Source organism: Melanaphis sacchari, unplaced genomic scaffold (genome assembly GCF_002803265.2).
Source record: "Melanaphis sacchari strain LSU unplaced genomic scaffold, SCAv2.0 Contig1_pilon_pilon, whole genome shotgun sequence".
Taxonomy (NCBI): domain Eukaryota; kingdom Metazoa; phylum Arthropoda; class Insecta; order Hemiptera; family Aphididae; genus Melanaphis; species Melanaphis sacchari.
Window position 1 is genome coordinate 2,662,040 of NW_020270976.1, and position 15,550 is coordinate 2,677,589.

At 26.8% G+C, this 15,550-nt stretch overlaps 2 protein-coding genes across 4 annotated transcripts in view; one reads left to right on the forward strand and one right to left on the reverse strand.

Moving 5' to 3' along the window:
• Positions 1–4,984, forward strand: part of LOC112593337 (synaptotagmin 1) — a 37,823-nt gene extending 32,839 nt beyond the window's left edge. For all 3 annotated transcript variants that reach the window (XM_025337724.1, XM_025337722.1, XM_025337723.1), the window contains exon 10: positions 3,549–4,984. In XM_025337724.1, coding sequence (XP_025193509.1) covers positions 3,549–3,740 — 192 coding nt within the window. In that variant the 3' untranslated portion in view covers positions 3,741–4,984. The remainder of the gene's footprint in view (positions 1–3,548) is intronic.
• Positions 4,985–8,356: 3,372 nt separating this feature from the next.
• Positions 8,357–15,381, reverse strand: LOC112593142 (leucine-rich PPR motif-containing protein, mitochondrial). Its single transcript, XM_025337458.1, has 20 exons — positions 15,063–15,381; positions 14,849–14,994; positions 14,662–14,784; positions 14,328–14,595; positions 13,953–14,184; positions 13,683–13,874; positions 13,021–13,234; positions 12,712–12,933; positions 12,330–12,634; positions 12,075–12,251; positions 11,841–11,972; positions 11,557–11,752; positions 11,243–11,459; positions 10,942–11,173; positions 10,412–10,571; positions 9,870–10,345; positions 9,443–9,647; positions 9,028–9,309; positions 8,800–8,960; positions 8,357–8,503 (listed from the first exon to the last, which is right to left on the reverse strand). Exons 1-20 carry the CDS (start codon positions 15,233–15,235, stop codon positions 8,426–8,428), a joined length of 4,191 nt encoding a protein of 1,396 aa, XP_025193243.1. The 5' UTR covers positions 15,236–15,381; the 3' UTR covers positions 8,357–8,425.
• Between the last annotated feature and the right edge of the window lie 169 nt (positions 15,382–15,550).

The following is a 15,550-nucleotide window of genomic DNA, read 5'->3' on the forward strand; positions in this document are numbered from 1 at the left end:
TTATCAACACCAATTTCCACAAAGAATTATTTTTTGTGGATTTCAGTAAGCCAATCAGGTTTGAAATTTCCAAGTTTAAAAAATTTGTGTAATAGAAATTTAATTATTAGATATATCCTTATGAATGCATAACATGTACAATTATTTTTATAAATCGGTAATTTCTGACCTGCTTGGATAAGAAAATACTAATTTCATATTTTTAATTATTAAAATTAGATAAAATTATAAAAATAAACTAGTATGTATCATGTTTTTTAAGTAAAAAATTAATAAATATAGTAATTTTATAATTTTATGAAAATTTTAAAAATTTTAAAAAATATTATAATTTTTAGAAAACCAAAAAACTTAAACACATTTAAAAAAAATTACATTGTTACATTTTTTTTTTTAACTTTTTTGAATGTTAGTATACAAATATTTTTAACTTCAAATTCTGAAACATATTATTTTTCTGTAAATTTCAATAAATAAAGATAAAATACCAAACGAGTGATTAATTAATTATAACTTATAAGTTTATAAATTATAATTATTTAAATTTTAGTGGAGAAGGCAAATATTTATCAAAGTAAGTTAAGTTAAATAAACTTTTTAGCTCTATAACCCTAGTAAAATATCCATTCTAAGAACTCCACTCCACTAATCTAAACTTTAAATATTTGTAACTAATTAATTACTCGTTCATAATTGAATTTTTATACATAATATATTGAAATTAAAAAAAAAAAGAAAAAAAGATTCCTGTAGAGCATAAAATTATATAATTAAGCTCTTTTAAAAATGTAGAAATCTAAAATATTTCAGTGTAAAAAATAAAAAATAGATATCATTTCAACAGCAAAATTTTATTTTGTAATGACTTCAAACTATCTAAAAAAAAAAAATTCAAAACCTTAAGCTTTCCGAGTAAATTAGTGTTTACATTCAAAACAATAATTTTGTATAAATTATAAATATAATATACTTAATATATGCAACGAACTGTTTCACTATCCTTGTCACGGACACAATGCTTTGATGCGTTTTATATTATTTGTAAGCCAACTTTTATGATTTTAATTAAATATATAGTAAAATTGTATAACAAAAATATTTGGTTATACACATAATACACATCTTTAAAAGTTTTCTCGTTTCTCTTTTACGTGACTATATTATATTGCATTTCGTGTGTGTGCCATTTTATGGGTACCTAAGTACTTGTACCTGACATACAGTATGCAAAAGCTATTTGATTACAGTGTTACACTACCTTTAGCTCTCAAACTAACTCTCAAGATTTAAAGTCAAAATTATTGTTCCTATCACACCGATCCACGAAAACTGTATAAAATCAATACGTTATAATTACTTGTTGATGTTTAAAAAATTATTCGATCATATTCCATTTATTACAGCTAGAATATTTCTATGGAAAACATTATCAATTCGTGGTAACAAGTCGGGAATTGGATGAAATATTAAAGTCGTGTGTATTTCATTTATATTCAATTTGTATCAAATTCAATTTTTAAAGTAATATGATAAGCTATCACCTATCGCGCACAAAAAACGTCAAGATGTCAGCGCACTATTTGTTTCATATCTCTTAGGTACACGCACAACACAAGAATATGCGTTTAGCAAAACTAATTCGGTATACAGCTGTTGAGGTGTTGTTGAATTTTTTAGAGTGAATTAATCTATTGTTTAACTTAAATTTAAAAACATTGCCTATAATTATACCTTTGTTTTTTTAGGTATTTCAATTTTTATACATGAATGCATATGTAAAATACTGTAGTTTAAAAATGATTATTTTATACTGTATAAAATTGAAATATCGTAAAAAATTCCATGTGAACACAGAGCTTATAACGCTCTTTACAATAATTTTCATAATGCAACAATCCATTTTAAAATTAAAGCTAAAAATAAAAGATTGGTTCAGCTCAACACTAATTTCCTACGTGACGCGTGAGTCGGAAAGAGAGAGAACCAGTTGTGTAAACACCCTCATTAACTTAAACGTATACTTATTTATATCAATTTATTAGACACATCTGTCATTACAACTTGCAATTTAAAATATAAAAATGTCCTTTTTAACTTATCAAATAAACTCGATTTATGCTTAAACGCTTTTGACATTAATATTATCTAAAATAGTGATTGCAGATAAACCTAAAACCTAAATAAAAAAGCTCATAAAAATAGTCTAAATTATTTGGTCATCCCTAGTCTAAGTATTCGTTATTGAACACGATTATTTTCCATTTTACGTTAGTTAATATATGTATTTTCAGTTAAAATTGCTTCATATCTTAATGAGTTAAATACTTTTTATACTTAAAATTCGTTTTTTTTTTTTTAATACATATCAACATAAGATTTCATTTTATTAATAGAAATGTCTATAGCTTCTACACTAAGTGAATAATTTAAAGTTAAGTAATACTGAGATTATTGTACTAAGCTATTATGATAACTACCCTTCAGATGAAAACACTAAAAATGTATGGTATTTTTCCGTACCTAATACAATGAACCGATAAATTCATTAAAGAATGTGGTTATTGTCTGTCGACCGTCTCATCGAGTCAAAATTAAAAGTGTGCCGTTTTTAGATGCAACCAATAATTAAAATATGATATACTCACTCTTCGGCAAGAGTCGTTTTTATACCGCTTATAAGTTATACTACCTATACTTGTCTATTAGGCCTTTATTCTAATATATCTCATTTAATAATTACGGCTAGAATTTATTTATATGCAACATAAAATAGTAAAATATGCGTTTAATTTTGTTAGAATAATTTATCATGTTATTGTCGGGTTGCATGAAAAATTGATTAATTTAATGGTCCAATAAAATTTAATGGACCATTACATCATGTTTAAGGGGCCACTATTATAGCTCACTACTGATGCATTATAATATTTTTAGTGATTACTCGTGCAATCCGGCATATAACATGCATTATAAATATAATAAAATATTTAAAGGATTTATCAATAATTGTTCTATTAGTGACTAACTACTTATAAATCGAGTGAACGGGAAGCATCTTTTAGTATTAAAATATACCGAGTTAAGTCAAATGTATGTAGACTAAATCGGTTTTTATTAACCTTAAGTACTTTCACATAAGTCCATTTTTTCGTTCAGCACGAGAAAAATTACCGATTTTATGAAATTTAAATAATGACGAATCTAGTCATTTACACTATTTTCATTTAAACGCATACTTAAAAACTACATTTTTCATGTTAGTGGTAAAAATATGGAATGATTTTCATTGTACTAAAAATATGCAAAATGAAAATTACAACTTTTATACTATATCAAAATGAGACGATCCGTAAACATTAGTAACGGGTACTCGTATTATAATTAACATTTCCGGGGTGCTGAACAATTCTTTTTAAAGGAACACCAAATGGAAAAAAAAAGCATACCGATGCGTGGTTTAAGTGCTAGCTCTGTAAACATGATATTTTTAATGAAAAAAAAAAAATAATAAAATATGTATTATAACCGTGGTGTTCGAATGCTTGCAGAAAGTCAATCTGGTAGTGACGGTGGTCGACTACGATCGCATCGGTACGTCTGAGCCCATCGGCAAAGTGGTGTTAGGCTACAACGCCACCGGCACCGAATTGCGGCACTGGTCCGACATGCTGGCGTCGCCGAGACGTCCGATCGCGCAGTGGCACACGCTGAAGGATCCGGACGACGACGCGAAAAACTAAGAGAACGTTTACACACATGCAAGAACCGACCGGACGGCAGGACATCGCCGACGGTCACCCGTCGTCGCTTGACCACGCTCGCCTCCTTCCCCCCCTCCCCATCCCCATCCCACCAACAGCGGATATTGTAATACGATGTCATGACAGAAAATAAAACACCTCAAAACAACACGCGACATCCGGAATCCGAAACACAAACGGACACCCACAGCACACCTGATGATATTATATAAATAATAAATATATAGGTAACACCGTAGGTACAAAACAATATCGAAATAGGTAGATCATGCCCGAATACGATTGCATGCCCGAACGAGGAAACGCGTGATGTCGTGCATCGTCGTGTTTTCGCGGGCGTATCGTTGTTATAATGTTACGAAACACCTGTTTATTATTATTATTATTATATTATTGATATTGTCATTACGAAATATAATATTATGCGTGCTTACTTCCTCGTCCGGCGCGTGGCGGTTGTACACGTCCGACATTGCCGTTCCTTGTTTTCGCGCGGACTATACAGCGTTTTTCATCATCATCGTATTATTACTATTATCATCTAACAGCCATTACAGTTGTCGTCAACCCGTAACACTCGCCGTCCGACGTCTTCCCCTTCGTCCCTTGTCCCGAAAAACTATTCATCCGTTCGTAACGCATTGTAATAGGTACCGAACAAAACACTTGACCGACAACCGCGACAGCCGTAGACAATTATTCAATACTATTAATAAAATGTATAATTTATGTGTGACTATTGTTTTACGTACATTATACGTCCGAGCGTGAACTAAGATACCTATTGTATACACATACCTACATGTGTGTACCTATTTTAATCCATGCGTCCGGTCTACCGTGGTACGCACGTCTTGATAATATTATGATTTACGATCGTCGCGTTTGTCGTTCAGGCGCCGACCACAGAGATATCATTGTTGTACGCGACAACGTATTTCAGTGGCACAGCCAGGGGGAGCTATATAGACGTCGCGTGTCCCTCCCCGAGATTTCCGAAAAATTTAAAAACGCTTATCTAAAAACAACAAGTAACCGTGTAGGTATTAAAAATACAGAGTCGAAAATTTCACATACTCACGACATCAGCCGTTATACATCCCCTAAACAACAAATTATCAACCGGCCCCTACCCCTCCCCTTCCTCCAAAAACAAAAACTAATGACATGACTATAATATTACAAAACACATCGTAATATAATATACACCGATGTCTTCTCTGCGTTATTATTATAATTACATAATATAGGTAGTAATATTGCCGTTAATAATAATATATATATATATAATATGTTGCCTATATATCATCGCCCTGAAAGGTAATATATTATTATACATAGGTAGGTACTCTCGTCTTTTTATCGTTTTATTTTTTCTTCTCTTCTTGTCCTGGCGGAAATTATATACCTATTTATGATAAAAATTAAAAATAATATTACATTAATAAATATATTATATTATATTATATATAAATTACAATATTATCTTCGTTAACCCCCTGGGGGGTGTTGTTCTATACTAAGCCACTGTTATTCGCTTCATGTAAACATTATTTAGTTTTAATACACCTACCGACCTATATCTAGTTCAGAAAATAATACCATCGTATTATTATTATTATTATTATTATTAATAAATATATATATATTATAATATATATTAAATTATATTAAGTTCTCTGTGTAAATACTATTTTACCACCATTATTATTATTTATTTTATTATTATCATTACGTTTTGTTTAATCGGATAGATTTAACACGTTATTATAAAATAGTCTTCGTTATTTAATTGTAATGAAATTGTTATCCTCGGTAAGACCGGAGAAATGCGTTTATTAATGAATCGTCAGAACAAAAATTTCATTCTTTACAAAAAACACCTCATCATACATCAATCCTAGTCAAAACGATATTACGATAACACGACTCTATGTTATATCCCGGAAAAACGTTACATGGACATTTTTAATAGACGCATGTTTCTTGTCAATCTCGTTTATATTTATTCTCTAAATTATAATTTACCATCATTTCGAATAATAATAAGTAAAAAAAGTGAAAACAACGATAACAATAACACAACATATTTTAGTCAAACAAAATATACCTATTAAATTATATTCGTAAAGAAATGTACTGTTTATCTTGTTATTGTTACTTATTTATGTAAAATATTGTATTATATTCGAAAAATATTATTAGGTACTTAATTAATATTATATATTAAAAACGAAATAAATGAGTAAGTCTATACTATATAAAATAATAAGAGCGCGTAGAGCGGGAATAAAAGATACGTTTCGATCGCAAGGCCCGAGATTTTGTCTGTCATTAAAATATTATTATTATATTATACTGTGCTCGCATTTCCTCTTATTTTAATATTGGTAGAGAATAATGTTATATTTTAGAGGGATAGGACGGATATAGATATACTGTTCACCGATAATGACATTATCGGTGCCTGTCTATTTCAAAAGAATACCTAACGTATTCCAAATTTCTTAATGATTTTTTTCTCTGTATACCTATATATATATATAATATTATTATATTTTAATATACCTAATGCCCACTATAATCAGTACCTCTATAGATCTTCGCCAAACGGGACAGTAAAACAATGAGCAGCTAAAATAACGTTTTCATCGCTTTAAAAATGTTGCCATTATAATATACTATATACCATAATATAGGTATATAGATTATTCTGCATGAATGGCATACATATAAACATACATCATATATTACAAAAATTAAAAAGAACCCAACGTTCGAACGCAAACATATTAAAGCCAATGTTCCGTTTTACATTACTTTTTGTCCATTTCGAAGTGAAAATTAAAGTCATTCGTGTAATTTTTTAACAATATAATATTATATATACGTATATTATTATTATTATTATGAAAAGCGATGTAAATTTGTGGGACTACAAAAGACATAAACAACTGAAATACAAAACAATATATATATATATATATAATTTTTGTCGAGTAAAAAAAAACATTAGGTACATAAAATATCAGAATTGATTAACGAAATATAATAATAATAATTGTGTTCCTGCGGGCCGATTATACCGAAACGTCTGTATCGATAATACAATATTGGTTAAAAATATTGTTTGTTATTTTATAACAATTGATTATAATTTTTTTTTTTTTTTTTTTCATAAGCTATCCCAAAATCGTGTTGTATTTTTTGGTTTAAAAATAAAAAAAAAAAAATCATAAAAAAATGTATAATATATTAATATATACAATACTGTAATGTTGGATAAATATATATGTTAAATAGCGCATTAGAACTACACTAATAAATACCTATATAATATTAAAATGTAAATTATAAACCTAAAATATGTATATTTACATATTTTTTATCCTTATATCACTCATCAATTTACATACAGTACAAAATATATATTGTACGTACGACTATACAAGTAATACAAGTAAATACATTGTACATTGTATAGTTGAATACGTCGTACATGTGTACGACGTATACCCAGATCCCTATTTTCGGATTTTTGTGTATACCTCAAGGAAAATTCGTCTATTATGGGTATACCTACGCCAATTAAAAATGCATACATTAGATATGGGTATGCGCAAGCTTCTACTACATCATCAGTCATAATTAAGATCACAGTATAAAATAAATAATAATAATAATATAAAAATATTATTTTATTATGTAGGTACACTATACTACACTGTCCAAAAATAGCCTCGACCCCATATGAAGATCGGAATTCGGAAACTGCTGAGAAGCCTGTACACTGTTTAGTGTAAATATTAAATATTAACATCAATATTATAGAAGTTTAAAATGTATGCGTCCATAGGGGATATTCCACTGAATTTTATACTGTCAGAATACTACTCACATTCAAACCAAATCTACCCGCTTACATCCTGTTCATCACTAAAATCGCAATTTTGGTTTAATATAAAAAAAATTCACAATCGTACAATGTACAAATATTTGTTTGATAAAGTAAACAAAAATAAGTTACTAAATTTAATTTCAAAAATGTGCTATAGTTGTAAATTTTTAATTTTTTATACGTTGATACATGTGTACGACGTTTGTAATAAAATATAAAGTTTATTAAATACTATTATAATGCTTATTATAAACGTTAAGATATTTTGAGTGAAGCGAGAAAATTTTTTAAGGTATATCTATTCAACTACTTTTAAGTGCGTATACCCATACATTTATTTACCAATACACCACTGCCTATACCTAATTATTTGAGGATATTAACTAGAATGAAATGATTTACTGAATCAAAAGCTATTGAAATATCTAAGAATATAACATTAACCTGACTCTTATACATTTAAAGCCATTCCTGAATAATGGGAAAATTTTACTGCACTAATGGCTGTTGAAAGCCTAGAGTAAAACTCAAGTTGATTTGGCGATAAAAATTATTTAAATCATTGCTCAATTCATTTAATATGTTTTATAATTGATTATATAATTTATTTAAATGTGATAATTTTATATTTTATTCAAGTTAAAATAAAAAAATAACCTATTTTAGGACTTTTTATTATTTAAAATATATTTACATAAAAAAAAAAACATACAATAACACAATATTGAAGGAATATACTACTTTATAAACTTAAAAAATAATTTGTTTAGACTTTTGCTACTTTTTCATCGTCAGATGAATCACTGGAATCTTCACTATGAATATTTGAATTCTTGAAGTTTGTCTATAAATAAAAATAGAAACATGCAATGACATTTTTAGTATTGAGTATTTTCACATTAAATTAAAACCTAAGATATTGACAAACAGTAATATTAGGGATATAATGTTATGTATAATTTATTATTATTATTAAGCAATATTTAAGTGGTATAGGAATAATATAATTAAATATGAATACTATGAAATATATTTGACAAAATAATAAGGAAATAAGTAGATTAGTAATTACACTCTAAAACTTACAGACTACATTTATTAAACAGCATTTATATTTTTCTAAATTAATATTTCATTTACCTTTTTTTCTAAATTATCTATATTGTATTTAAATATTTCTCCCTTGGACTCTAGATTATTTTTAATTCTTAATATAGCTGATTTATTAATGTCTTCAAGAGTAATTTTCTCTAAAGCCTTGTCTAATACGTTGCTAGCTTCAATGACGTTACCTTGATTAACTAAATCAAAACATTTAATAATAAGCTAAATAATGAAATTTAAATACTTTTATTTTTCTCAACTAACCATAAGAGTCTATAATAGCACTATAAACTATTCCAAGATTTGCATTCTGATTGGTTTCCTTAAATTTTGGTAATACTTCTAAGAGCTTATAGCCCAACTCAATATTATTATTTGAACGAATATCTGATAATAACTGTCGATACTGAATAAACTTTTCATTTTCCAATTCTTTGGCAATTTTAAAAGCTTCATCAAATTTTTTATTCAACATAAAATGAGACCACAAACTATTTGCAAAGATTTTATAACCATGTGGTGAGACTTTAGTATGTAATCTTTCAACTAAAAAACACAATCAAATCACTTTAATTAAAAAAATAAAGTCATAGTATGATAATTATTTTAATGTATTAACATTTATCAGTAAACTATACAAATAAATTGTAATTATTAGTTTTTAATAAATTATACTAACTTATTGGTATAACAGAGGAGTCTTTATTTAAGATGCTCACTAAATTACCACCAGGAACATTCTTTATAAGTTCAGATAATTTGATTGGATCTTTTATATTTTCATCAACATCAGTTTCTAAACGAGCTATTAGATCATTAATATTACCATTTGATTGATACGCATTAAATATTTTGCTATTCAAATTCAATTTGTTGCTCATAACCTAAAAAATAAAAATCAATTTATTAGTATACATTGATTAGGTACAATAGAATCTAAATAACTCAATAAAAAAAATAAAAAAATGTACTTTAAACATAAATATACATTAATCATAATGTTTTTAACTCAATACTATATTAGTATATTAATATATATATTATATATTAGTGAAAATTATTTATTGTGATTAGTTTTAAGTACATATTAGACGAGTTAATTTTACCTTAGTAACTTTTGCATTTAGATATTCTAAACTTCCTATGTGGCCAGCTTCTGAAAGGTTTTTTACCAAAAAAGCTAATATACTTTTTGTTATTGGCCTACTATTTTCTAACATCTCTTTAGCAATTGCAAATGCTTCTTTTAATTTTTTTTCACGTGTTAACAGCTCAACAATTTTAGATTCACTTGACGAGTTAATACTATGTCCTTTAGAATATAAAGTTTTGCGCAGCACAAGAGCTTGAGTGATGTTATTATTTTTAATACATAACTCAAGTTCAGTAGATAAACTTTTGTTAATATCACTAGGAACAACTAAACCTTTTTCTTTGGGTTTCTTAACAGTGAAAGGAACTTCAAGGTTATTTTTCTTTAAAAGTTCACTTAAAGTCCACATGAAATTTTCTGATGGTTGGCAATCTTCTTCTTGCATTTGAGTCCAAAGAGTCATTGCTTCTTCGACTTTATTATTTTTACCTAAAACAAACATTAAACAAAACTTATTATTATTAACCACAATATATCATAATGAAACAACTTAACTGTATATATGTAGAAGTTCATTAAATATATTAGTTCTGTCAAATTGACCAATGTTTTTTGTAACCTCCAGCAAACGAATGAGAGATTCTTCGGCATTATCAGATCCATATTTGGCACAAGCAGAATTAATACGATCTTGTCTTGTTCGTAACCCTGGGGTCTAAATAACATAATTCAATAGTCATGTTTATTGAAGATTTTTTGTAAGCATAATGTTTTCAATTATTAAAATTTTATTTTTAACCTAAATAAAATATTTTAGGTGAATTTTTATAGATAAAATGTTATAATTTCAGAATTAAAACATTAAATTTTATATTTTTATAAACCAATGATGGTAAAATATTTAAAATGTGCATAAGAGTTTTAACAAGACCAAATGTAATTTTTTTTTATATTTTAACACTTTAAAGAGATAATTAATTACAACTATTTGGTAATGATTTTATAAAAGACTAGGTTTTATAAATAATATTTAACTTAAATTATAATCATTAATAAGAAAAATAGAAAATTAACTTTTTACCTACCTCTAAAATTTTACGAGCTTGTTTGACACGGCCACATTCAATAAACGCAAACATAAGATCATACAACGAATTTACTTCACCATGTACAGTAGTACTCAAATCAGTTAACACTTGCAAAGAAATAGCATCTTCTGCTTGAATAAATTTTGAAGCTAATTCATTTTTCCATGGAGTACATCTATATGTTTTACAACACCATTCAAATTTCTCCAAAGCTCCTTTAATATTATTGCTAAACACATACAGAATACAATTTTTTAAATATAAATCATATATAAATAAATATTATATAATGTATTACTTGACAATATGAACTTTAATTAATGGTCCTAAAAGTATATTTGATACAGTAATATAGTTATTATTGATAATTAAATCAAACATTTTTTGAAGATTTTCTACATTGCCAGTTTCAGCTATAGTATTTAATAGTTTCCAACAAACATTGGCATGTTGAAATGATGTAAACTCGGTATTATCATCAATTTTTTTAAACGAAGACAGAAAATCTATAGCATCTAAATAAAAAGAAAAAAAAATCAATGATTTTTTCATTTATTAACAAAATCAAAATGAAAAACTTTTAATATAAATCACAAACAAATAAAGACTTACCTTCAACACTGTCAGTTTTAGCTATAACCTCAGTCATTTTAATCACCTTAAATTTATCCAAAGTAAATTCAGGATTATTAGTTTTTAATTCATTAAAAATTTGTTTTGCTTCAGTCAGTTTATTGTGGTTTAAAAACACATCAAGAAGTAAAACCATTGACCCAGGTGGAATATTAAATCCTTCAGCTGATAATTTCTATATATAAAATAAATTAAAAATTAAAACAAATGACTAAAATATAATATAAATACAAATATTTTTTAATTATATATTGAATATTTACATCTTTAAATGCAGAGGCTTTTTCTAAATTGTTATTTTTACAATACAAATTTAACAATTGTCTTTTAGTTCCATTTTTAGATTCTCCAGAGACGTCTGCTTTATTAACAATTTTTTCCAATGTACTTTCATCCTACAATAATAAGTATATTTTTTTTCAATATGAAAATATTAAACCATATTTATAAAAAGAAATTTTAATTAATAAAAAAAATTATAAATTATTAATACTCACTGTATTGGATAATGTATAACCACCTGGCTTGACACTCAATTCTGCTTTAATTACTAAATTAGAATCTGTTAAATTTTCTAGTAAACTTATTATTTCAAAAGTTAATTTTCCTTGTAGATGATTTTGTACTTGTTCTGATGCATAAGCATTGATTCCTAAGCCTTTACCATACATGTTCTAGCATTATTTAAAAAAAATTAAATTGTTTATAGTTACATTTCAATACTTATTAATCAAATATTATATAAAATTTACTTCTAATAATTCATGAATAATTTCCACAACTCCTGAAGTCTGTTTTGTGTTTCGAACAATATCAATTAGAACTTGACTGATGAATTCTCGCATTTCAATTATTTGTTCTTCTGTATGAATAGAGTTTTTATCAAATTTATCTTGTTTTGACAATTCAGGGGAAGTAACAAGAGAATACCGCGAAAATCCATTGCATATTTGTTGGAGTAATACAATGAATGATGTTACATCAAAACCAGCCAAAAATGCATTAACTAATGGACGACGAATTAAAGAAGGGACATAGAATGCACGACTACAAGCAGCTATTTATAAATAAAAATAAATGTATAAAAATTAATATGATTATTATTTTATAATTATCTCTATAAAAATTACAAACCAATGTCTGCTGCTAGGCGAATCTTTTTTTCAGACAGTAAATACAAAACTACTGAATGTGTAGTAGTGCCTGTTGGTATACCTAACATTTGTAATTCATTAATAATTTTCATACCATCCATATTATTTTTAAACATTGCTGGTAAAATATAGAACCGAAGGGTATCAATATTAGGGTTTAATTCATACTCATTTATCATAATACTCAGCACATCCTTTAATCCTACAATAAAAAAAATTGATAAAAACAATTTAAATGATGCTTTTAAGATATTTCACTAAAATTAATATATAACAAAACAGTAATTACCTTGTAGATCATTTTGTTTATTTTTAGCAACAAAAATTGGCCAAAAATAATGTTGTCTAATAGGTTGGTTATTTTCTTTCATGTACTTGAACATGCCTAATGCTATATCAATTGATCCATTTTTCAATGCCATTTCAGTTGCAACTTCGAATGCTTTAGGATTTGTCCCTTCAGATACTAACTTCTTGCAGAACCCAACAACATTATCCAAAGACTAAAAAAAAAAGAACTTGAATATAAAACCACAGAATAAACAAAAAAGGACACTTTTCACATTTACACGGGTTTTTGTAGGGAACAGATTTGCTACAGCTATTAGTAAATCTATACTGATATTATAAAAATAGTTCCCATTATTTAATCTAAATTAAAAATATATATATTCAGTAGTAAAATGTATAAAATAAATCTTTGAAATTTGTCTAGTAAAAATATGTAAATTATTATAAATTAGTCAATACACTAGGTTTGCCCAACAATTTAACAAGTTTTTGATTTCTCGGATAATTCACTTATGATTATTACTTTTTCTGTAATTATAAATAAACCAAAAAATATATGAATCACTACTTATCACTATAAAGTTTAGAATCTAAATAATATTAATATGAATAAAATTAAAAGAAATTAACATATGTTCAAAATATTAAAACTGTTCTTACACTATTAACTTTTGTAAGATGTCCAATCAAGAAACGACCAATTGGTGGGGAAGTTCCATCAGCCTTTAGTGGTTTTGTCATTGTATCAAATATTTTAAATGCAATTTCTTCTTGACCCATAGTCACTAATTTATAAATACAGTTAATAGCATCTTGATTATATCCAGATGCCTTTGAAATTCTAGTCATTACCTATAGTTAATAACAAAATATTTTATACATATTTCAAGTACTTTCAAAAATTAAATAAAAATATTTAAGTACACATACTTGATCAATTTTATCACCATGACCATTAATAGCCAATGAATATACAATATCAAGATATTCTTTATCACTTAAATAGATTTCTTTATTACCACAAGTGTCTAAAACATTGACTACTTTAGCGATATCACCAATTTTTGCATACCCTGAAGCTAATAATGTATATGTATCTGATGTGGGTTCTAGATTTGATTCTTTCATAACATTTAAAACACCTTCGGCACTTTCCATATCACTAAAACAATGATTAGTTATAAATTATTATTGAGAACAATAATTGCTTATTAATGTTAATTGTAAGCAAAACATAAATATTTTAAAAAGGAAAAAAGTTTAAAAAATAAATTATCTTATAATATAGTATGCACAATAAAATACCTATTTTGTGAATGACCCATAACTAAGGCATTGAAAACTATTTTGTTTATTGGTAGCTCTTTATCACGCATATATTCTAATATACGACTAGCACCAGTAATATCACCATTTTGACAGTAGCCCGTTATTAAGTGTTGAAAAGTTACACGATTAGGTGTAATTCCTTTTTTTTCTAAATTTTCTAAAAATTCAGTTGGAGAGAATGCATAATTATTTTCCAAATATACTTTCAGCAATGTATTGTAATGGCTTATGTCCAAAGGGACACCTACAAACAAAATACAAAATTAATATAAAACTTATACTTAATTATAATGAATAAATAATTGCATACCAATTTCATTTATAGTTTGCCATATTTTTTGAACAAGAATGGTTCGATTTTCAGGTGTTTCATCAGGCACCAAACTACCACAACATCGAAGTACCATTAATGACTGTGATGGAGTAGCAGTTTCTATGAAAAAAATATATATATAAGTGAAAGAGTTCTTAAGGTCAAGAATCCTAAAAAAACCCACTAGAAATCATAATTTCATTTAAAATCTCTTCAATTTCTTTTTTCGATATACGACCCACTCGTCTTAAATTAAAATCAAGATTTTTTATATAATCATCGATTTTGTTAGCCGAGGAGCTTTGATGAATAGCTGATGAAAAAAATGACCTAAGTACACAAAATAAAATAACATATTAAAGAACATCATTTCTAGAGTAGAAGTGGTGAAAACTTACCGATTTGGAAGTATATTGGTATTACAATATGAAATACTTGCATGATTAGTTTCTGGAAATTTCTTACGAGAAATATGAGAATTCGTATTTGATATTAGTGTGTTACTAATCCTATGACGGCTTAGACTGTATGCAGTGCGTATGTGCTTTGAGCACTGTATTAAGACAGACATGTTCAAGTTTAATATAAGCTTTCAAATTAACAGATAAAACAACTTTCAAATACAATTAGTCAATTAGACAACTAGAAAAAAACACAGTCGGCAAAAATTTTCACAAATCGCTACCGCTACGATAAGTATTTAGTATGATCTTTAAAATAACCTTAAAAAGGAATACAGTATTGTGCACTGTGCCCACTATCACAGTTATGGATAGATAATATTATGATAAAATAAAAGTATAATACTATTGGTACTATCTACAACCGCGGTCAAGAACAGAATAAATAAATTTCAGTCATGCTGTAGACGTCCTGTGATACGACA

What these genes read in the sequence shown, in the direction of transcription:
- LOC112593142 (XM_025337458.1), bottom strand. Translation starts at nt 15,235, where the DNA reads ATGTCTGTCTTAATACAGTGCTCAAAGCACATACGCACTGCATACAGT. An exon ending in AAATGAAATTATGATTTCTA is followed by an intron (nt 14,785 to 14,848) that starts GTGGGTTTTTTT and finishes TTTTTTTCATAG; the next exon opens with AAACTGCTACTCCATCACAG. An exon ending in ATTAAAGTTCATATTGTCAA is followed by an intron (nt 11,174 to 11,242) that starts GTAATACATTAT and finishes GTATGTGTTTAG; the next exon opens with CAATAATATTAAAGGAGCTT.